The sequence below is a fragment of the Palaemon carinicauda genome, chromosome 1, assembly GCF_036898095.1.
Source record: "Palaemon carinicauda isolate YSFRI2023 chromosome 1, ASM3689809v2, whole genome shotgun sequence".
Taxonomy (NCBI): Eukaryota; Metazoa; Arthropoda; class Malacostraca; order Decapoda; family Palaemonidae; genus Palaemon; species Palaemon carinicauda.
In genome coordinates, this window is record NC_090725.1 from 231,335,138 (window position 1) to 231,359,765 (window position 24,628).

Below are 24,628 nucleotides of genomic sequence, written 5' to 3' on the forward strand. Positions count from 1 at the left end.
ATTTTAAATCAATACTACTCCAATCATCTACTTCACACTTCATAGTCCTCAGCCATGTAGGCCTGTAACTTCCAACTCTTCTAGTACCTTGTGGAGCCCAGTTGAACGTTTGAAGTAATCTTTCTTGGGGAGGGAGAAGAGCATGCCCAAACCATCTCCATCTACCCCTCACCATAATCTCATCCACATATGGCACTCGAGTGATCTCTCTTATAGTTTCATTTATAACCCTGTCCTGCCATTCAACTATCAATATTCTTCTGAGGGCTTTGTTCTTAAATCTACACAATCTATTTTATAGTTTCATTGTTGCACCACGACTCATGTCCATACAGTAACACCAATCTCACTTAACTGATATTTACCCTGATTTTATATGTAATTTCAGGCGATTTGATTTCCAAATTTTACTTAACCTAGCCATTGTCCGAGTTGCTTTTTTCAAGCTTTCACTATACTCTAATTCTAAAGATCCAGCATTAGAGATCATCGTTTCTAAATATTTAAATGATTCCACCTCTTTAATCCTTTCTCATTCCAATGATATTTCATCTTCCAATGCAAATTCCGTTCTCATCATCTCTGTCATTCTTCTATTCATCTTGAGCCGAACCTCATGTGATATTTTATGAATTCTGGTAAGCAAGCTTTGCAAGTCCTGTGGTGTTCTGCTAATAAGGACAGTGCTATCAGGATAATATAGGTCCGCTAATTTCCTGTTACCTATCCAGTCCATCCTTCTCTGCCATCCCCAACTGTTTTTTTGCATTACAAAATCCATAAGGAGGATAAATAGCATAGATGACAACATATTTCTTGGAGTACTCCACTGTTCACTGGAATTTGTTTGATCGGACTCCACTAACATTAACTTTGCATTTGCTATGCTCATGAAGAGACTTAATCAAATTTACATATTTGAGAGGAACTCCATAATAACCCAGGACTCTCCACAAAATTAGACGGTGCACAGTATCAAAGGCTATTTCAGAGCTAACAAATGTCATCTTAAGTGGATTTCTATATTTTACACATTGCTGTACCACGTCTTGAAATGAAAATTTGGTCAGTACAACTTCTACCTTTTCTAAATCATGCTTGTTCATTACTCTGCTTTTCATCAATCTATCTCTCTAGTCTCTTTAGAATGGGCATACTATATATTTTCATGACAACTGTGATGCCTCTGTAATCATTGCAATCAGTCAGATCTCATTTTTTTTTTAACACTCCTAGCTCCCATTCATCAGGCTTTACCTCTTCACGCCACATTAGACAAAATAATCTTGTAAGTAATCCGGGAGTCACTTTCATTTTCTGCCAATATCATCTCAGCAGTTATTCAACCGTATCCAGGGACTTTCCATCTCTTGAGTTTCATAATGACAGCTTCGACTTCAAGCACACTGAATTCATGCATGGGCACATCAAGGGCTTCATCAGTTTCAGGAATATTAAATTATTCCTTTCATATCTCCTGTTCATGACCTCACTGCAGTGTTCCATCCAACGTTGCCTTTCTTCATCTCCTGTTATTACAGCAGATTCATCTCTCTTTTTGTGGGTATATGCTTCCTCTTCTTTGCTCCTGTTGAGATTTTATTAATAATTCTATGAGAAATTCTTATACCATAGCCACTCCCTAAATTCATAGCTTTGCTGCCTCATCTGCTTTCCTGTCTAAATACTTTCTCAAGTCATTCCTGGCTTTTCGTTTGACCTCACTATCAATACTAGGATACTTAGCATGCTATACCTTGTAATTTTATTTCGGGAAAAGCTGAAAAGTATACAATAGACTTTTTCAGCGAGGAATAACTACCCACCACTTAGTTAGCAGGTGGTAGACCGGCCACCCCACTTACACCCGCAATAGTAACACGAAGTTTTACAGGTAGACCTTTCTAGGCTGATAAGTGATGGCGGAACAAGTATGTGTATACAGGACAAAGTTTGCATAAATAGGGAAAAACAAACTATTTCCAAATTTGTAATTTCCTCTGGCACCTTATACAAATCCTTTCCCCCTTTAAAGTGGATTGGAGACTCACCTTTAGGTGGGTGGAAGTCCCAAACCAATTGGAAGATTTCTGATCCGAGGTGTGACTCTGCTTCGCTCAAGCTTAATAGACGCAACCTGTCACCTCGTTAACTCTTAAAATGTGTGATAACAGCCTGAGCAATCCGTGCGATAATACATGAAATAAGCATTGTGACTTTACCAGGTAAGGGCAATATTGGAGCTAAGCTCCTCACTTAATCTAGACATTGCCTGACTCTACCTCACATGGATATCTGGGGTATAACAAATATTTGTTCCGTAACTGAAATACATACCACGCTATTTAATATGGGTTATTACTTCGGCGTAGCTGAAATGATGAGCCATTAGAATTTTAACGAGGGTTTACTACCCCACCGCTAGTTAGCAGGGGGTAGGGAGGGGTAGCTTGCTAAACCACCACCCCCCCTCACACACACCTGTGAATACTTCATACTTCACTTTGCTTTTGGCTCGGGTGATGAACAGACGTGTCTGCTCTCACCCACACTTGACTGCCATTAATCTGTCTTTCCTTTCTCTTTTTCTACAGTGTGTGTGAAGTTGGCCAATGCGTACGTGTCCTGGTTTACCTGACCGCCCTTGTGGGACCTTTATGTCCGCAGTCGACACAGATTCTCACACCTTGTGTCCTCATTGTAGGGGCCAACGGTCTGAAAGGGGTAATGTATGCGGTGAGTGTAGGGAGTGGTCTACCTCCCAGTGGGAGAGGTTTGCCCGGCGCCGGAAGAAGAAGTCCAAAAGGAATATTTCTCCTTCAAAGGCTTCTTTGAAGAGAGAAAATCCCAAGGCCTCTTCTTCCGTAGCCCAAACCTCCTCTGAAGCTCCCACTCGATCGGTCTCTTCCAAGAAACCGTCGAGGGGTAGCGTAGACCTTTGTTCTGTTGACCGATCCCGGGGTGCGGGAGAGGTAGTTGGCTCCCATAGCGAGGCAGCTGCCCCTCCTCCCCCGGAGGAAGACATTGATTTCACTGTAATAATAATTTGTTACAGCTTTGGACTTCCTTGGGGCTTCAGGGTTCGCCCTCCAAGGAAGTCCTTTTTGACATGATCAAACTGGGAGCAGCTGTTAAGCAATCGCCGGCGATAGCAGACGTAGATCCTCTGTCTATCATCAACGTTGTTATACCGGAGGCCTCCGGTGTGTCTGATCAAACTGCTCCTGTTGTTGCTGAGGTAGCTGAAGGCTCTGATTCCCCCTGTGAACATACTTCGAGGGTGGAACTTAGTCCCACGGTCTCTCCTGCTGGTGATTCTACCCCTCAGGGGAGTTCACTTACAGAGACTCCTCTGCGGAGGCCTTATGATGGTCAGCTTGCTGATCCCACGGCCCCTAGAGGGCGTATAAGGAGGAGGGCTCGTCCTCCCCTTCGCCGTAGAGGTCTTCCATCTCCTCACAAGGGAGTTAGGAGGCGCCTCTTCGGCTTATCATCCCCGCAGTCCTCTGCAGAGGAAACTCACCGTTCACCGATCCTGCCAGCTACCACCTTAGACCTCTCCGGAGATAGTTCGCGATCTCCTTCGGTGGAAGGTCGTCGTTCAGGACCCCCTGACCTGTCACCCTCCAGACCTGCGGGCCTGCCGTCACCCTTCAAGGCTGCTGACGCGCTATATGCGCCTTCTAATCCTGTCATTGCACAGGCATGGTCCCTTCGGGGCACAAGGGACTTGAGCGCAAAACTGCGCCTCAGTCCCTTAAGCGCCAGGTACCCCCTGTGCGCCATCTCGCTGCTGTTCCTGACTTAGTGCCCCTGCCCTCTCCTGCGCTCTCCTGCGCGCCTGCTCCTCTTTCTACACGCCAGGATCGCCCTGCGCGCCCACGATCTCCTGCGCGCCAGCGCCCACCTGCAGTTCCTGCTATAGCGCGCCAGCGCTCTCATGCGCACACGCGCCCACCTGCAGTTCCTACTACAGCTCTCAAGCGCTCTCTTACTCGTCAGTGCTCTCCAGTGCCTCAGCGCACTTCTGGAGTTAAGCGCGCAGTTGCGGTTCCTGATACAGCGCGCAAGAGCTCACCTGCGCACCAGCGCACTCTGACGTTCCAGCGCGCAGTCCAGGAGGTACCTAAGTTAGCGCACGGGCACTCACAAGTACCCCTGCCCTCTTCCAAAATGCGCACTCCTGTGAGCCCGAATCCGGTTGCACGCCCTTCGCAGCAGCGCACTCCTGTGCGCCCGCATCCTGATGCGCCATGCGTGCCCGTGATCTCCTGCACGCCCAGCGCGCCCCCGATCTCCTCAGGGGGTAGTTCCTGCACCACCTGTGCAACGCTCTCCTGCGCGCCAGCGCACAAGTTCACCTTTGCGCTATCACGAGGCTGCGCAATCGCGCCCTCGCCCCGTGCTTCAGATAGGCGCGCTCCACGCCCACGCGCTAGGGACATTTCCCCTGCGCACGTGCGCCCAACAGTCTCGTCCGCACGGGCTCTTCAGCAGGTTCCTGCGCGCCCGCGCACGCGCGAGCAAAGGATTCCTCTTGCGCTAGCTCCCATCCAGCCTTCAAACCCCCCCCACGTTCCTGCTCCTGCGCGCCGCACACCCTCGCTATCACCTATGCGCGCCCGCGCCCGCACCCTCGCCCCCGCCCTCGCACAATCCTCCCACGCGCGATCCAGGGCAGGGCTCATCGCGCGACCACCAGCGCGATTTGCGCCGCGATCGCCAGCGCGATCCCGCACGCGACTTCACGGGGCTTCAGGCGGACAGGTCATCTTCTCGTTCCCCTCCTCACAAGCGCAGAACAGCGCGCTCGCCGGAGGAGGGGAGGTTTCCGGACAGGTCTAAGGACTCTCTTTCTTCAGCTTTGTTTCAGGTGAACCCTCGTTTGTCAACTCCTCCTAGGGATCGATCGATCCCCTTCCCTCCAGAGGGAGTGTCTGACAGCGCGACTGTCAGCCAACAGCCCTGGTTTGGGACCATAGTTAGAGCTCTCATGCAGGCTTTTAAGCCTGTGTTCTCTGAACTGGGTCACAAAGCAGTGGCGACTTCGTCTCCCCTGAAGAGGAAGAGAAGAGTCCCCTCCGTGGTGACTTCTCCGAGGGCTAAGCTGTCTCCTTGAAAATCCTTGCGCAAGGCTCCCTCTCCCCCCCAGACTTTCTCTCTCTCGCCTGCGGATGAGGATTTTCCATCCTCAGGGGAGTTGGACGAGCCGGTCCGTTCCCCCATCGCACCAATGGGGGAAACTCCACCTCTCCCTGTGAAGTCTTCTCGCACGGGGGTGGAGAAGAGCCTGCATCCATTGTTACTAGAGTCCTGTATCCCTCCCAGGAGGGAGCCAAGGACTCAAAGACTTTACCTAAGTCTTCTGCAAGGATCAGACAGGAGACAGCTAGACCTTCGGAGAATGTCCACGAGTCCCCCCAGGAAGAGCCACTGGGGACGGGAGACTTTGCTGCTAGCCCTTCAGGAGGAGAGCTTCAAGAGTCAGAACATGCGTTCTGGCAAGTTCTGACCCTCATGAGAAATCTCAACGGGTTTTCGGACCCAGAGATTCCTCCTCGTGAGGGTAAGGACACGGTCTTGGACCGAGTCTACGGCACCCAGAAACCCTCTAGGGCCACTGCAGCTTTGCCCTGGTCACAAGGGATGAAGAGTGCCAGAGACAAAGTCGAAGGCCAGCTCTCTGAGCTTGCCTCCTCCAACAGATCCAGCGCCGGTAACAAGCTCCTCCCTCCTCCTCGAGTCCACCAGAGGAGGTATTTCGAGATCTTAGAGGAGACTTGTTTGGGTCTTCCTATTCACCATTCTGTGGAAGAACTCACTAGGGGAGTCCCTCTAGAGAGACTCTCCAAGTGGCAGGTTTTGTATTCTGCTACTGAGATCCTAACCCAGGAGAAGGTGGCAAATTGTGCCATGCAGGCAACCTCGTGGCTTGACATCTGGCTGGGGTCTCTGAGCATCCTGGTGCGGTCTGAGGATCTGTCCAAGGAAAGCACCAGGAAGGCACTGGAGACATTCTTACTCTCAGGCACGCGGACCATCGAGTTTCTGGCCCACCAAGTCTCGAGCTTGTGGGCCAATACGATCCTGAAACGTCGAGACGCAGTTGCTGAGAGATTTCACCAGAAGGTCCCCAGTTCCAACGTTAGCAGGCTCAGACACTCTTCCGTACTCGGTAAGAGTTTGTTCGAGCCTAAAGACGTGGAGCTAGCTACTGAGAGGTGGAGGAAGTCCAACCAGGATTCCCTCCTCCATAGGGACCTGACATCGAGGCCCTACAAAACTCCAGCAACCCAACAGCCCCGACCAGCTAAGAATGCAAAGAAGACGACAGCAGCAAAGCCAAAGGTGTCTAAGCCCTTTCCTGTCAAGGACAGGAAGGGCAGAAAGTCCTCCAGGGGAGGTAAAAATCCTAGAGGGAGCGGCCGAGGCCGTAAACGCTAGGATTGGCAGTCCCCCTGCATGTCCACCAGTGGGGGGATGCCTACAAAGTTGCGCAACAAGGTGGCAGCAACTCGGGGCAGATACCTGGACGATTTCCGTGATCGATCAGGGATATCGCATCCCGTTCACATCATCTCTACCTCCCCTGACAGCGAAGCCAGTGTCATTGAGTTCCCTTACCATGGGATCGGTAAGGGGGCAAGAACTCCGGGCAGAAGTCGAGACCAAGTTGAAGGACGCTCTCCAAGAGGTGGCACACGGGTCCCCAGGCTTCTACAGTTGACTCTTTTTTGTAAAGAAGGCGTCTGGAGGCTGGAGACCAGTCATCGACCTCTCGACCCTGAACGGGTTTGTAAAACAGACACCGTTCAGCATGGAGACGGCAGACACGGTCAGACTTGCAGTGAGACCACAAGACTTCATGTGTACACTGGACTGAAGGACGCGTACTTCCAGATCCCAGTCCACCCGTCTTCAAGGAAGTACTTAAGATTTTGCCTAGACAACAAGATCTACCAGTTTAAAGTGCTGTGCTTCGGTCTCTCCACAGCTCCTCAAGTGTTCACCAGGGTGTTCACCCTGATATCATCTTGAGCTCACAGGATCGGTATCCGTCTCCTCCGTTACCTGGACAACTGGCTGATCCTAGCAGACTAGGAGGCAACCCTTCTTCGCCACCGAGACAAGCTTCTCGAACTTTGCCAGGATCTAGGGATCATGATAAATCTCGAGAAGTCCTCTCTGCAGCCCTCTCAGAAACTTGTATACCTAGGTATGGTCATAGACACCAATCTCCACAAAGCCTTCCCATCAGACGACAGGATAGCAAGGCTGAGGAAGGTCGCAAGGCCTTTCCTCAAAACAAAAAGAACTTCCAGCCCAAGCATGGTTACGTCTCCTCAGCCACCTCTCTTCCTTGACCCGTCTGTTTCCCAATGGTCACCTCAGAATGAGATCTCTCCAGTGGCGACTCAAGTCTCGGTGGAATAAAGGACACGATTCCCCGGACTCTCTGATCCCTATGGGTCCTGCGGAACAGATAGACCTTCAGTGGTGGTTGGCAGACGAGAACCTACGGAAGGGAGTGGATCTTCTCGTCCTTCCCCCAGATTTCATGTTGTTTTCGGACGCATCAAAGATAGGGTGCGGGGCCCACGTTCTGAACCACAGGACTTCAGGCCTGTGGTCAGAATCAGAAAAGTACCTCCACATAAACCTGCTAGAAATGAAGGCCGTATTCCTGGCACTTCAGAAGTTCCATCAGGTCCTGGCGGGCCACTCTGTGGTGGTGATGAGCGACAACACCACCGTGGTGGCTTATATCAACAAGCAGGGAGGTACCTTTTCAGAACAAGCTATCCCATCTTGCAGTAGAGATACTGAGATGGTTCGAAGTCCACTCGGTCACACTTTCGGCTCGCTTCATTACAGGCAAGAGGAATGTGCTCGCCGACAGTCTGAGCAGAGCGACGCAGATAGTGAGTACCGAATGGTCTTTGGATCCTCAAATAGCCAACAAAGTCCTGACTTTGTGGGGTTCTCCGACTGTGGATCTGTTCACTACAGCGTTGAACTTCAAGCTCCCGCTGTACTGCTCCCCAGTCCCGGACCCCAAGGCTCTCTGGCAAGATGCCTTCCAACAACGGTGGGACAACGTCGATGAGTACGCCTTTCCCCCGTTCTGTCTGATGAGGAGGGTACTCAACAAGACCAGAATATCGGTCAATCTATCGATGACCCTCATAGCTCCGCTATGGCATCACGTAGAGTGGTTTCCGGACCTTCTGCAACTCCTTACGGAGCTCCCGAGAGAACTCCCTCCCCGCCACGAGCTACTCAAACAACCACACGCCAACATCTTCCACAAAGCCATAGCTTCGCTTCGACTTCACGCCTGAAGACTATCCAGCACCTCCTTGCTGAGAGAGGATTTTCGCAACAAGTTGCGAATAGGATGTCTGGACACCTGCGCAGGTCATCCGCAAGGGTCTACCAAGCGAAGTGGCGAGTTTTCTATGGTTGGTGTCGTGGAAGGGGTATCTCTCCACTTGATGCCACTATTCCAGAAATAGCGGAGTTCTTCGTGTATTTGCGAGAAGAAATGCGCCTTTCAGTCTCGGCAGTGAAAGGCTATCGCTCAGCCTTAAGTCTAGCCTTCAGGCTCAAAGGAGTGGACATTTCTTCCTCGCTGGAACTTTCTCTACTCATACGGAGTTATGAACTTACCTGCCCTCAGTCGGAAGTGACACCTCCTCCATGGAACATAGTTCGAGTTCTCAGGTCTCTGAAGAGACCTCCCTACGAACCATTACGCCAGGCTTCAGATCGCCACCTTACTTGGAGACGGTGTTCCTACTAGCTTTGGCTTCAGCCAAACGATTCAGCGAACTTTATGGTCTCACATACGACATCGCCCATTCAAGGGGATGGGGGGAGGTAATGTTCAGGTTTGTCCCTGAGTTTGTTGCCAAGACTCAGAATCCGGGAGTGCCGGACCCTCGGTTCGACTCTTTCCAGGTTTCGAGTCTTCGTTTTCTAACAGATAACCCAGACCATCTCCTACTGTGCCCAGTAAGGAGTCTGAGGTTGTATCTTAAAAGAACAGCTGCAGTTCGTCCCCAGGTGCAAGCCTTGTTTGTGAGCACTGAGAAAACAAAGAGGAGGGTCACTAGTAATACCATCTCAGCCTGGATTCGCAAGGTAATACACCTAGCCTTGAATCCTGACCCTCCTCCGTCACGTCGCCCTAGAGCACATGATGTCAGGGGCATAGCTACGTCCCTGGCCTTCAAGAAAAACTATTCAGTGACGCAGGTCCTGCAAGCTGGGGTGTGGAAGCGTCAGACGACCTTCACAGCCCACTACCTGCAAGACGTGACACACAGGAGACTCGATACGTTCTCTATCGGCCCTGTGGTGGCTGCACAACAGCTGGTCTAACCTCAGGCTCCTAAATGGACAGGTAGCAGAAGGTTGAGGGCATTGTTACCCGGTTTTAGTCTGCATGAATGAAAAGGTTTGTCTGGCCCTTATTCTTTTCTTCATCCTCTCCTCCCTTGGAGAAAGCAGCATCCTGGGTTCTCTGCACAGCTGACCTCAAACCATTGCAGGTAAACCATGCTTCCTTGTGTTCCTAGTATTAAGGTTAATACTGTCACGTCCCTATACCCTGACGAGGTGGTATTGGGAGAGTCCTAGCCTAGAATTCCATCTGAAGAACTCCAGGTCAACTTCCAAGGACGAGTCACGCTTCTCACCTTCACACACAGGTTATGTAGGCCGCAGCAGTTGCACAGCAATGCTAGCGAGGTGCAGGGATTCCTTATTTCCTGAGTACTTACACACTCAAATATTGAGTCCCCAGGCAAAGCCAAAGCCAGTATGGCAGGGACTTACCACCCTTCCTAATGGGTGAGTCACCCATATTAAATAGCGTGGTTTGTATTTCAGTTACGGAACAAATGACAAATTCGTAGATAATTTGTATTTTTCCTAACTATACAAGGGTGGTTTTAGAAGAGGTAGGGGTTGTATGAATCAGATTTTTACAGTTAGGCAGATATGCGAGAAATATTTAGCAAAAGGTAAGGAGGTGTATGTTGCGTTTATGGATCTGGAGAAAGCATATGATAGAGTTGATAGGGAAGCAATGTGGAATGTGATGAGGTTATATGGAGTTGGTGGAAGGTTGTTGCAAGCAGTGAAAAGTTTATACAAAGGTAGTAAAGCATGTGTTAGAATAGGAAATGAAATGAGTGATTGGTTTCCGGTGAGAGTGGGGCTGAGACAGGGATGTGTGATGTCACCGTGGTTGTTTAACTTGTATGTTGATGGAGTGGTGAGAGAGGTGAATGCTCGAGTGCTTGGACGAGGATTAAAACTGGTAGGCGAGAATGACCATGAATGGGAGGTAAATCAGTTGTTGTTTGCGGATGATACTGTACTGGTAGCAGACACAGAAGAGAAGCTTGACCGACTAGTGACAGAATTTGGAAGGGTGTGTGAGAGAAGGAAGTTGAGAGTTAATGTGGGTAAGAGTAAGGTTATGAGATGTACGAGAAGGGAAGGTGGTGCAAGGTTGAATGTCATGTTGAATGGAGAGTTACTTGAGGAGGTGGATCAGTTTAAGTACTTGGGGTCTATTGTTGCAGCAAATGGTGGAGTGGAAACAGATGTACGTCAGAGAGTGAATGAAGGTTGCAAAGTGTTGGGGGCAGTTAAGGGAGTAGTAAAAAATAGAGGGTTGGGCATGAATGTAAAGAGAGTTCTATATGAGAAAGTGATTGTACCAACTGTGATGTATGGATCGGAGTCGTGGGGAATGAAAGTGATGGAGAGACAGAAATTGAATGTGTTTGAGATGAAGTGTCTAAGGAGTATGGCTGGTGTATCTCGAGTAGATAGGGTTAGGAACGAAGTGGTGAGGGAAAGAACGGGTGTAAGAAATGAGTTAGCGGCTAGAGTGGATATGAATGTGTTGAGGTGGTTTGGCCATGTTGAGAGAATGGAAAATGGTTGTCTGCTAAAGAAGGTGATGAATGCAAGAGTTGATGGGAGAAGTACAAGAGGAAGGCCAAGGTTTGGGTGGGTGGATGGATGGTGTGAAGAAAGCTCTGGGTGATAGGAGGATAGATGTGAGAGAGGCAAGAGAGCGTGCTAGAAATAGGAATGAATGGCGAGCGATTGTGACGCAGTTCCAGTAGGCCCTGCTGCTTCCTCCGGTGCCTTAGATGACCGCGGAGGTAGCAGCAGTAGGGGAGTCAGCATTATGAAGCTTCATCTGTGGTGGAAATGTGGGAGGTTGGGCTGTGGCACCCTAGCAGTACCAGCTGAACTCGGTTGAGTCCCTGATTAGGCTGAAGGAACATAGAGAGTAGAGGTCCCCTTTTTGTTTTGTTTCATTGTTGGTGTCGGCTACCCCCCAAAATTGGGGGAAGTGCCTTGGTATATGGATGGATGGATACAAACCTTAGCTATTTGATCAAACTTGCCCGCCTACCTCTAAGCAAAGTGAAGTATTCACAGGTGTGTGTGAGGGGGGGGGTAGCAAGCTACCCTCCCTACCCCACGTTAAAATTCTAATGGCTCGTCATTTCAGCTACGCCAAAGTAATAACCCATATTAAATAGCCAAGGTTTGTAAAGACAGGAAAAATACAAATTATCTACGAATTTGTCATATAATCACATGTATCAGTTACACAAGGGACTATGGTACCCACCTGCAATCAGAGAAGGTCAGCTCAATGAGTTCCTCGGATGCTGAAACCCCTAAATAAGGAAGAATAAAGAGCGATAAGGCCAGTCAATCACATATTCATTCTAGACTTACTACAGAGTAACGTCTGCTACTTGTCCTGCAAGGGAGCTGAGGGGTTTCCAACCCTGTTTTGTGCAGCCACCAAAGGACCTATGTAAAAGGTGTTCAGGTTCCTGTGGGCTATGTCTTGCAGATAATGAGCCCTGAAGGTTGTTTGGCATTTCAACACACTGCCTGTAAGACCTGTGCCACAGAGTAGTTCTTTTTGAATAACAGGGATGTGCTAGTACCCCTGACATTGTGAGCTCTTGGTCTATGACCAAGAGGAGTGGAGTCCAATTCTAGGGCTCCCTTAACCACCTGATGAGTCCAGGAAGAGATTGTGTTCCTGGTGATCCTCCTCTTGATTCTCCCCATATTAATGGAGAGTCTGTTGACCTGCGGACAAGCTCAAGCAGTTTGTTTGAGATATTTCCTCAGCGCACTCACAGGGCATAGTAACAGTTGATCTGGATCATCAGTTATAGAATGGAGACTCTCAATCCAGAATTCCCAAAATCTAGGAAAAAGAAGGTGACGAGTGATTCGCCGCCTAGAGGACAAGGCTTTACAGCCAGCAAAGGCTGGTTCGACAAATTTCAAAAGCGATTCAGCCTCAAAAGCGTGCCTTTGTATGGAGAGACTGCCTCTGCCGAGACCGACAAAGACCTCCTTGAAATGATAAAGTCAGCGAGTGAGAAGAGAGTGAAGAAGAGCAAAATGAAGAAATGAATAAGACTGGCCTTACTCTGGAGAACCTGCAAGAAATTTGCATCATGGTTCGAGCTGTCGAGTTTTGCAACAGCGTTGATGGTATTATGGCAATACACAAGGGTATTTTGCTACAAAAGAAAAACCAATGACAGCAACTACCCATCACCATGTTCTTGACAAAGATTAAAAACCCAGCTACACCGTCAGCGCCTCCAGCAGGAGAGCCTTCGGGTGAATCCCGACCCTCTGTGCCTCTCTCACAAGCAGATGACGACAACCCAACGCCGATATCTGATGATGATGAGGCACTTTCAGAACTGCTTTAAAGGCCTCATTAACACCATCATCATCATTCATCATCACATTCATCGAACTGTACAGGTCTGTCATCGTCATAAGCCTTATCATTGTCATCGCCTTTATAATCATCATCGTCATTTGTAGTGTCATCGTCGTCATTACAGCTGAAGATACTACTGTCATTGGTGAGTGTTAGAACACCATAATATCCTATTGTAAGAGAGAGAGAGAGAGAGAGAGAGAGAGAGAGAGAGAGAGAGAGAGAGAGAGAGAGAGAGAGAGAGAGAGAGAAAGAGAGAGAGTGTGTGTGTGTGTGAATGGTTTGTATGCAGGTATTAAAAACTGTAAATTTGAGTAAAATATATGAGTGAGTTAATGCATATTATTTGTAGATTTATGTAAAATATTTGTGAGTGAATGTAGTATATATCACAACACTTTACTTTAATGATTTTATACTTTAAATAGAATAGATTTAAGCATAATATACAGTACATATACTGTATAGAAAGCAAGTATATACATATAGTATTTTAAACATTCTTGTACCCACACACACACAAAAATTACTGAGGGGCCCAATCTTCCTTCGCGGATTTTCACCCCTTAACCGCGATAAACGAGGTATCACTGTATTTCTTGTTGTCTAGGCTGAATCTTAAGTACTTCCTTGAAGACAGATGGATTGGGATCTGAAAGTATGCCTCCTTTAGGTCCAGTGTGCACATGAAATCCTGTGGTCTTAGCACTAGTCTGACCGTGTCTGCCATCTCCATGCCGAACGGAGTTTATTCGACAAACTCGTCCAGAGCTCAGAAGTCGATGACTGGTCTCCAGCCTCCAGACACCTTTTTCACAAGAAAGATTCAACAGAAGAAGCCTGGGGACTCGTCAAGGACCTCCTAGAGAGTGCATTCTCCAACATGGTCTGGATTTCTGCCAGGAGGTCTAGCCCCTTTGTTGGTTCTCTTGACAAGTAGCTAAAGAAGGCAGGTTATACAAACTCTAAGGTTTCTGCGTTGAGCAAGAAGCACTGTACTTTCCTTGCCCCTTCGTCCAGAGCTTTCCCCTTCACGTCGAAAGCTCTCCACTGCGTGCTAAAGGCAGTTGATGCAGGCAACCCCTGTCCTACGCTAGAGGAGTGTAGGCCATTGTCTCTAGCCCTGCCCACAGGCGAGAAGGATTGGAACGAGGTCCATCTAACCTTCTCGGTCACAAAGCTCGACGTGGACATAGCCAGAGAGCAATTCAATAAGAACCTCCCGAAACTGTCGGACTTTCACCTGAGAAGAGAACAGGAGACCAAAGAGAGGCTAGCCACCTCTCTGTCCTTCCAGAACTGCATGGAAATGTGTGCAGGCATTGCAAGCACCCCAGACATGTATACAGTCCTAACCAAGATGCACATGGCTACATTGGTCAAGGACTTGTACGCTTTTGTGAAGGCCAGGAGGGTCTCCAGGGAGTTTGTGTTTGCCTACGCAACGGTCAAACACGAGCCCAGGAAGTTGATCACTTCCTGTATCAGGGGCAAGGACCTCTTCGCCAAAGCCACCATGGAGAATAGGAACCTTCTCAAAAATTGGGGCATCTCTGCTAAGAGAAAATCTTCCCCTGATGCTGGTCCCCAACCTAAGAGGGAGACGAAGAAGCCAAGACTGCCTCCTCGACCTGTGCAACATCCTACGGTAACCATGACCACGGTGCCTCAAATGGTTGCTCAGCCGCAAACCACCTTCCAGATGATGCCTCAACAGCTGGTAGCCCAGTCACCAGCCTTTAACCCCAGTTTTGAGAGGCACACCACTACCTTTCGCCCGAAAGGTAAACGGTCTAGATGAGGCTCCTCCATTAACCCCACAAGAGAAAGAGGAGGACGTGGTCAGGGTAGCAAACCCACTGGATCATCCAAGCAATGAGATGCTCCAAGTAGGAGGAAGACTTATCCACTTTCGGGATCGTTGGACCCTCGATCCTTGGGCCCACAGCCTAATCAAGAATGGACTAGGATAGAAATGGAACAGATATCCACCTTCATTTCCTCAATTCTTCCAACACTCCACCCCCTTATTGGAAGAATATACCTTAGAACTCTTGAACAAAAAGGTTTTAAGGAAAGCAAAGTCCATCAAATTCCAGGGAAGGATGTTTTCTGTTCCCAAGAAAGACTCAGACAAACTCAGAGTTATTCTAGACTTGTCTCCACTCAACAAGCTCATCGAGAACAAGTTCCAGATGTTAACCTCGCAACACACACGGAACGTTACCAAAAGGGGCGTAAACAGTCTCAATAGACCTGGCAGATGCTTACTGGCACCTTCAAGTCAGCCACCCCCTCTCCTCCTACCTAGGATTCAAGCTACAGAAGACAAAGTATGTCTTCAGAGCCATGCCTTTTGGACTAAACATAGCCCCAAGGATCTTCACAAAACTTGTGGACACAGTCGTACAACAACTACGCTTAGAAGGCGTTCAGGTAGCAGCATACCTGGATGACTGGCTGGTGTGGGCAGCATCCAAGACTGCTTGTCTGCAGGCAGCCACAAAGGTGATCCAGTCCCTGGAACATCTGGGCTTCAAGATCAACTACAAGAAGTCTCGCCTCTCTCCAGCTCAGGAGTTTCAATGGTTGGGAATCCATCAGAACTTGCAGTCACACTGCCTCTCCATTCCACCAAAGAAGAGGAGAGAGATCGCGGGTTCTGTCAAGAGACTACTGAAATCCAACAGGATATCAAGACGCCAACAGGAAAGAGTACTGGGCTCTCTCCAGTTCGCAGCAGTAACAGACCCAATGCTAAGAGCACAGCTAAAGGATGCATCAGGAGTCTGGAGAAGATACGCATCAAACGCTCGAAGACATAAACAGAGACCGACACTGACCTTACTGCGATTGCTTCTGAGGCTGTGGTTGAAGGTCAAGAGCCTACCAAGGACTATTCCCTTACAACCATGTCAACCACATGGATGCCTCAATGGAAGGATGGGGAGGTCATTCCCATCAAAGGAAAGTTCAAGGGACCTGGTCATCCCTGTTCAAGACCTTTCTCATCAACTTTCTGGAGGCCATGGCAGTCCTCCTGACGTTGAAGAAGCTATCCCCTCTAAGATCAGCCCACATCAAGTTGGTCTTGGACAGCGAAGTGATAGTGAGAGGTCTGAACCGACAAGGCTTGAGATCGCCCTACATCAACCATGTGATGTTGGCCATCTTCCGCTTGGCAAGAAAGAAAAGATGGCATTTATCAGCAGTTCACCTACAAGGGTTCCGCAATGTGACGGCGGACGCTCTATCCAGGCGAAAGCCGAGAGTTAGAATGGTCCCTAGACGCAGACTCATTTGCCTTCATCTTTGAAAAAGTCCCAGAACTGCAGATCGACCTCTTCGCAACAAGCGACAACAAGAAACTACCTCGATACGTAGCCTCATACGAGGACCCTCGGGCAGAAGCGACGGACACTATGTCCCTCGATTGGAACAGATGGAGACATATCTATCTGTTCCCGTCAACAAATCTCCTGCTGAAGGTCTTCAACAAGCTGAGATTCTTCAAGGGGACAGCAGCAGTGGTGGCCCCCAAAATGGCCCAAGAGCAATTGGTTCCCTCTAGTGATAGAACTGAGGCTGAGGCTGTTTCCTCTATCGAACCCAGTTCTATCCCAACTGGTTCAGAAGTCGACTGTCTACACTGCATCACTGAGAACCCAAAACCTTCATCTCATGATTTTCTCGCCTTAGCAGTCAAGAATAGGTTTGGGATCTCAAAAGACAGCATCGACTTTAGAGAAAAATATAAGTCAAAGTCAACCAGAAGACAATATGAATCGCCTTGGAAGAAGTGGGTCTCTTTTGTTAAAGCAAAAAAGCCGACAGAAATCTCGATAGACTTCTGCCTGTCCTTCTTCATCCACCTTCACGAACAAGGCTTGGCTTCCACCACGATAACTATGTTTAAGTCAGCTTTGACTAGACCTCTTCTATACGCCTTCCAGGTGGACCTGTCGAACGAAATCTTCAACAAGATTCTGAAGGCATGCGCTAGACTTAAACCAGCAGCCCCTCCGAAGCCCATTTCATGGTCTTTAGACAAAGTCTTGCACTATGCTTCGAACTTGAACAATGAAGATTGCTCCCTAAAGGATCTAACACAGAAAGTGATATTCTTGTTCGCTATAGCCTCAGGGGCTAGAGTAAGTGAAATAGTAGCCCTATCAAGAGACGAGGGCCATATTCAGTTCACAGAAGAGGGAGAACTGAATTTTTTTCCCGATCCTACATTTCTCAACAAAAACGAGCTACCCACCAAAAGGTGGGGTCCTTGGAGAATCTGCCCTCTGAAGGAAGATGTCTCTCTATGTCCAGTAGAGTGTCTGAAGGTCTATCTTCAAAGAACTTCAGACTTCAAGGGAGGACAGCTCTTCATAGGCAAAACCTCAGGATCAAACTTATCCCTGAAACAACTGAGGGCGAAGCTCACCTACTTTATTCGCAGAGCAGATCATGACAGTACACCCGCCAGTCATGATCCGAGAAAAGTGGCTTCCTCGCTGAACTTCTTTCAGCATATGGACTTTAATAGACTCCGCTCATATACAGGTTGGAAATCCTCTAGAGTCTTTTATAAACATTATGCGAAGCAAGTGCATCAAATAAAACATTTTGTGGTGGCGGCAGGTAGTGTTATAAAACCGGTCGTCTAGTGCTGCGATGAACAGTGAACTGTTTGGGACTTTACAGTAAATGGGTGAAAAGGTGTTAACACCATTAAGTGTAATACCTTTTATTAAGGGTCACCCTGGTGACCCTTGGACTGTTCTTTATAGGTGTAGAATCTAACCAATAACACCAGTGCCGTGTGTACGTTCGTACGCAGTGTTTGAACATATTCAACATCTAAGTGAAATTATCTTAATAATTTTGCATAACCTGTGAGTGGCCTTACTAACATATATTTTTGAGCTCAAGTCATGTCATCCTGATGGAAGGTTCCTTTAGGCAGCTTTCTAAGGGATATTTGGCTACAGTGATACTCCCAGAGAATTGACCATAGGTCTCCAGAATTCTAACTCCTGGCGCGAGTATCCTTAAAATTACTATTAAGGATATCGCATAATATCAGGGGATGTATATCTTGATACGACACATGGCAATCTTCACCCCGAATAGCGTTTTCGCTTCGAGGGGGAAGAGTGGCGAAACTGAAGGGGAGCCGTTATCAAGGTTACCCTTGCTCCCATACTTTTACAAGGCTCCAAGATGGCGCTTATTCCTTTTTTGGTAGCGATTTCGCACGGTAGTTTTCCCTGTTATCTAACATTCTACATCGTTCTTGAGAGGATTTATTATGCATTCTCCAGCATCTTCTGCCTCAGGAAAGTTGAGTATTTGATCTTTACAATTTTTAGCTCCTGCTTCCCAGTGAAATTAGTACAGTATAATTTAATGCGTTTTATGGAGCTTGGCCAGTCACCGGAGGAGATATGTTGGGCGCTGTCGCTCGTCATGCATCCTTTATTTAGTCAGCAGAACAAAGTTCCCGGTTTTATAGCTTTAACGAATTATAGCTATTTAGACACAATTATACTATTGAAGATATGATTACGCTTACAAATTTCTTCTCCCTCATATGTCGACAGTATACATTAAGAGTTTTGGTGATATAGGTAACCGAGATCTCGCCACACGCTAGGCTACCTAGCATAGGCGCTTTAGTATACTTTCCTATATTATCCCCGTTTACCCTCGTAAATCGTTTTATCAATTCAACAGGAGATAGTATATCTCCTAGAATTATTTATATACCTCAATACTCGTCTCCTGTGGAGATTTAAAGGTAATCCCTCCTTCCCTCTGAGTGCCGCCATAGGCGACAACCCTATCTTGGTCTCGCCATACAGGAGTACACTCCGGCTTGACTAGGCTAGTGTTTCCTGTCTCCCACCCTTGCCGGTGAGAACCCCGCCTTGGGTTTTCGATAGAACCTCAGAGTATTCAGTCTTTATGCCGGCGGCTGAGCTGCAGGGTGAGTAGTCACTCCCCTGCCGGCTTATAGTTGCCGGCATAGAAGGCTTAGCCTCCCTTGGCCTCACCTGAAGTGGTAGTATAATGCCGCCACCTTCTCCCCTGCAGTCTAGAAGATAAGTCTTGTTTCGGCAGACCCTAGGCTGAAGAATAGATATTCTTCTACCGCCTAATATGGCCCTGATACTGAAACGAAGTTTCACCCGTTTGGAAGTGGCGGCAATCCTGCCGCCTTCTCCTAACACTACACACAAGACCCTTTCCCTGCCCCTCTCTGTCCTTTAACGATGGCCTAGCTATCGCAACTCTGTGGCCGTCATCTTACATTCTCCCCGCTTGCCGTGTAGATCGTAGCGCTGGCCGGGCTCCTACCTAGGCGGCTTGATAGCCGCTCCGACTTTACCCTACGGACCTCCCCTGCAGTCTAAAAGACAAGTCTTGTTTCGGCAGACCCTAGGCTGAAGAATAGATATTCTTCTGCCACCTAGGATGGCCCCAATACTGAAACGAAGTTTCACCCCTGTTTGGAAGTGGCGGCAATCCTGCCGCCTTCTCCTAACACTACATACAAGACCCTTTCCCTGCCCCTCTCTGTCCTTTAACGATGGCCTAGCTATCGCAACTCTGTGGCCATCGTCCTACATTCTCCCAGCTTGCCGGGTAGATAGTAGCGCTGGCCGGGCTCCTATATAGGTGGCTTGATAGCCGCTCCGATTTTCCCCTACGGACGCAAGGCTCCTGGAAAGGTTGTGCCGGCTATGGCGGCTGCCGGTGGGACACCCCTTTTGCCATTGAGTGTTCTTCAGTCCTCCCTTGGACTGCCACCCACATCCCTGAAACCGGCAGCGACCGGCAACAGAGCTAGTGGCTGGGTGGAAGCCTGAATGATGCATTCTCCCCTTCCATTTGAACCCTCATTCTGGAGGAAGGCAGTAAGGTTATATACCTACTGTACACCCTTATTTATTGTACACATACATTAATAAGGCAGCCCTTCACTCCATGCTTTCTCTCTTTCTGTCGGCTAGTGCCGCCCGGTACTAACCCAGCCGGCGGCATGCCGGCTGGATTGGTGCCGCCAGGTACTAACCCAGCCGGCAGCATGCCGGCTGGACCGGTGCCGCCAGCTGCTACCCTAGCCGGCAACACGGCGGCTGAACTATATACCTACACCCTTATTTATTGTACACATACATTAATAAGGCAGCCCTTCACACTATGCTTTCTCTCTTTCTGTCGGCTAGTGCCGCCAAGTACTAACCCAGCCAGCGGCATGCCGGCTGGATCGGTGCCACCAGGTACTAACCCAACCGGTGCCGCCAGGTGCTACCCTAGCCGGCAACACGCCGGCTGAACTACAGTATATGATTATACAGTAGCCAGTATATTTGCAGTATAGTATGTACTGCAGACAGAAAACTATAGTATAGATTATAAAGTAGTTTATTTTTCAACATACCCTGTGTATCCTTTCACAGTCTATTGTAGAGACCAATTCTATATTGAAGTGAAGTATTCCTTTAATAAACTGATAAGTAATCAGTTTATAACATACCCCACAATATTAAAATCTTTAAAGAAGGGTTAGTGTTAGTATACACTAATTCTATCCATAAAGGTTAGAACCCTTCTCTTTTGAATTTTCCCTAATAAGGAAATTCTAACAATATTGGGGGGAGGTCACAGCAATTGGCTGGATACGAGGCACAAGTATGGGTCTTTCTTATTTCCTTTCTAGCTTACTATCCTAAGCTATAAAGGTTCAAATGTTAATATATTGCATAACCTGTTCACCAAGTGTAGTAAACAACCGCATACTCATTTATTTTTTCTTTCTTTACAGGAGGAACCCAAAATGAAGTACGAGGTGATTTTCTGTAACCACACGAGTAGGAACTTCTGTGGTCACAAAATGTGCAGGTCTTATGCCGCCTGCACCATTACCACCGAAACCTTGCGGTACTGGGACCCCCAGAACTGCAACGTCTGCTTGGCCATGGTGGCCGAAGGTTTCGACGACCCCAAGTCAACGGAGTCGAAGGATGTAGCACGAGAAAAGCTGCACAAGTGGGTACGAGGATTCCAAAAGAACTCTCCAGGTCCGTACCTACCTAACGACAGGATGCGTAGCTTGCTGTTCCCTAAGGCGGGTAGTGAAGCTGTCGTGCCCCAAACACGACCCGGACCTCCCTGCGTCCAGACTGCCATCGAGACAGATGTCAGTGAGGCGTTGCAAGGCATGGACATCCACCAGGAGGAAAGGATGTCTGAAGTGTCCATGGACACTGAGAAGGATCTCCTTAGGGATGATCCCGAGGAGTCTACTCTGCCTCCCGAAGAAGAAGAAGAAGAAGTTGAGTCGGAGTCCCTTCCGTTTGTGCCGGCACTAGAGTCGACACCTTCTACGTCTTCTGCTCCTAATCCTCCATTGGACAACATGAGCCAGGCAGTTTTGGCTCATATCACTGCACTGATGGAGAATATTCGCAATCAAGGCAAAGCAGGGGAAGTGAGGCTTGAAAAAGAGCTCCGTGAAGCACAGATCACCACCTCCCGAGAGTCATTCAAGCAACCCAGAGTCCAAGGCCTCCCACCCTGCTCCAAGACGAATCCCTGGAGGTACGCAGAGTATATGCCGATTACCAACGGCAAGCTCTACATCTCTGAGAAGATGGGAGCCGTCCCCTTTGACGACATCCAGTTCTGGCCGAGCTTCAATGCTTACCCTGACTGCTTCATTCGACTGAAGCCAGACCCAGCGTCAAAAGAAGAGACGGATCCGAAGGAGGTCACGGTTTTCGACCACGACAAGGCACAGGCTCTCCTGTTGAGCAGCCTGAAGAAGGCGGGCTACACAAACTTGAAAGTGTCCGCCTTGAGCAAGAAACACCCTACCTTTCTTGCTCCTGCTTCAATAGCCTTCCCCTTTACGTTGAAGGCAATTAAAGCTGTTGCCAAGGCAGTGGAGGCAGGCAAACCATGCCCTGCACTAGAGGAGTGTAGGCCTCTGTCGTTAGCCCTGCCCACGGAAGAGAAGGAATGGAAGGAAGTCCACCTAACCTTCTCAGTAGGGAAGTTGGATGCAGATATTGCGGGACGGCAGTTCAGTGAAAATCTCCCAAAACTGTCAGACTTTCTCTTGCGCAGGGAGCAAGAGATGAAGGAGATACTTGCTGCATCTCTATCCCTACAGAACTGCATAGAGATGTGTGCAGGCCAAAAAAGCACCCCAGACATGCTTATGGTCCTGGCCAAAATGCATATGGCCACCCTAGTGAAGGACCTATACGCTTTTATGAAGGTTAGGAGAGCCTGTAGAGAGTTCGTGTTTGCTACAGCAACAGTAAAACACGAACCCAGGAAGTTAATATCTTCCAACATCTGGGGTAAAGACCTCTTCCCAAATGAAGTGGTCAAAGAGGTAGTCGAGAGAGCTGCCACGGAGAATAAGAACCTTCTCGTCAAAAAAGAAGTCTTCCCCGGATGCGGGTCCCCAACCTAAAAGGAAGACGAAGAAGCCTAGACTACCCTCTCGGCCTGCCCAGCAACATCCTACAGTCACCATGACCGCAATGCTCCAAGTGGTTGCTCATCCATAGACAACATTCCAAGTGGTGCCTCAGCAGCTGGTTGCCCAGTCACCAGCATTCAACCCTAAGTTTGAGAGGCAAACCACTACCTTTCATCCGAAAGGTAGAGGGTCCCGACGGGGCTCCTCAAGACACCCCTCACGAGGTAGGGGAGGACGCGGTCAGAGAGGTAAACCCTCCGGACAACCGAAGCAATGAGATGCTTCAGGTAGGAGGGAGGCTCCAACACTTTCAGGATCGTTGGACCTTCGATCCTTGGGCCCACAGCCTAGTCAAGAATGGACTAGGATGGAGATGGAACAAGTTTCCACCATCATTTCCTCAATTCTTCCAACACTCCACCCCCTTATTGGAAGAACATACCTTCGAACTTTTGAGCAAACAGGTTATAAGGAGAGCCAAATCCATCAAATTCCAGGGAAGGCTGTTTTGTGTTCCCAAGAAGGACTCAGACAAACTCAGAGTCATTCTGGACTTGTTGCCACTCAACAAGTTCATCGAGAACAGCAAGTTCAGGATGTTAACCCTTCATCACATAAGGACCATTTTACCAAAAGGGGCGTACACAGTCTCAATAGACCTGGCAGATGCTTACTGGCATCTCCCAATCAGCCGCCCCCTCTCCTCCTACCTAGGATTCAAGTTACAAAAGACAAAGTATGTCTTCAGACACATGCCCTTCAGACTAAACATAGCCCCAACGATCTTCACGAAACTTGCAGATGCAGTCGTTCAACAACTACGCCAAGGTGTTCAGGTAGCAGCGTACCTGGACGACTGACTGGTGTGGGCAGCATCCAGGACGGCTTGTCTGCAAGCATCCAAGAGAGTGATCCAGTTCCTGGAACATCTGGGATTCAAGATCAACTTCAAGAAGTCTCGACTCTCTCCAGCTCAGGAGTTTCAATGGCTGGGAATCCATTGGAACTTGAAGTTATAGCCTACCGCCTCTCCATTCCCCCAGGGAAGAGGAGAGAGATCGTAGAGTCTGTCAAGAGACTACTGATATCCAACAGGATCTCAAGATGCCAACAGGAAAAAGTACTGGGCTCTCTCCAGTTTGCAGCAGTAACAGACCCAGTGGTAAGAGCACCGCTGAAAGATGCGTCAGGAATCTGGAGAAGATACGCATCAAACGCTCAAAGAGATCTACAAAGACCGATACCGACCTTACTGCGATTGCTTCTCAAGCTGTGGTTGAAGGTCAAGAGCCTAACGAGGACCGTGCCCTTGCAACCACCTCCACCATCGGTGACCATCCACACGGATGCCGCGACGGAAGGATGGGGAGGTCACTCCCATCAAAGGAAAGCACAAGGGACATGGTCATCACTGTTCAAGACCTTTCACATCAATATTCTGGAGGCCATGGCAGTCCTCTTGTCATTGAAAAAACTTTCCCCTCGCAGATCAGCCCACATCAGGCTGGTCTTGGACAGCGAAGTGATAGTGAGATGTTTGAACCGACAAGGCTCGAGATCACCCCACATCAACCATGTGATGTTACCCATCTTTCGTTTAACAAAAAAGAAGAGATGGCACTTATCAGCAGTTCACCTACAAGGGTTCCGCAAAGTGACAGCGGACGCTCTATCCTGGCTAAAGCCGATAGAGTCAGAATGGTCCCTAGACACAGACTCATTCTCCTTCATCTTGGAGCGACAACAACAAACTACCTCGATATGTAGCCCCATACGAGGACCCTCTGGTGGAAGCGACGGACACCATGTCCCTCAATTGGAACGAATGGACCCGGATTTACCTGTTCCCTCCAACCAATCTCCTACTGAAAGTCCTCAACAAGCTGAGATCCTTCAGGAGAACGGCAGCTCTAGTGGCCCCCAAGTGGCCCAAGAGCAACTGGTTCCCTCTGGTAATGGAACTGAAGCTGAGGCTGGTCCCTCTACCGAACCTAGCTCTATCTCAACTGGTTCAGAAGTCGACTGTCTTCCCTTCATCACAGAGAACCCAAAACCTTCATCTCATGATTTTCTCGCTTTAGCTGTTAAGAAAAGATTTGGGATCTCATAATGATATTTTCATTAATAAAATAAATTTTTGAACATACTTACCCGGTAGTTATGTATATATAGCTTACATCCCCGACGTCAACGGCAGAAAATTTGAAACTCGCGCCAACCGCCAGTTGGATAGCCAGGTGTACCACCCCTGCACCCTAGCGAGGTACCTGGGAACCATTCCAGTGACCCTCATATATTCCATGCCTCTAGTCTCTTAGAGGGGAGGAGGGTGGGACTAA

General features: G+C 48.6%; 2 protein-coding genes across 2 annotated transcripts in view; both read left to right on the forward strand.

The window, feature by feature from the left end:
• LOC137654258 (glutamate receptor ionotropic, kainate 2-like) overlaps positions 1-24,628 on the forward strand; it is a 740,845-nt gene that overhangs the window by 25,617 nt on the left and 690,600 nt on the right. The gene's annotated exons all lie outside the window — the stretch shown is intronic.
• Positions 3,706-4,845, forward strand: LOC137638448 (calphotin-like). The gene has a single exon (XM_068370522.1). It carries the CDS (start codon positions 3,706-3,708, stop codon positions 4,843-4,845), a length of 1,140 nt encoding a protein of 379 aa, XP_068226623.1.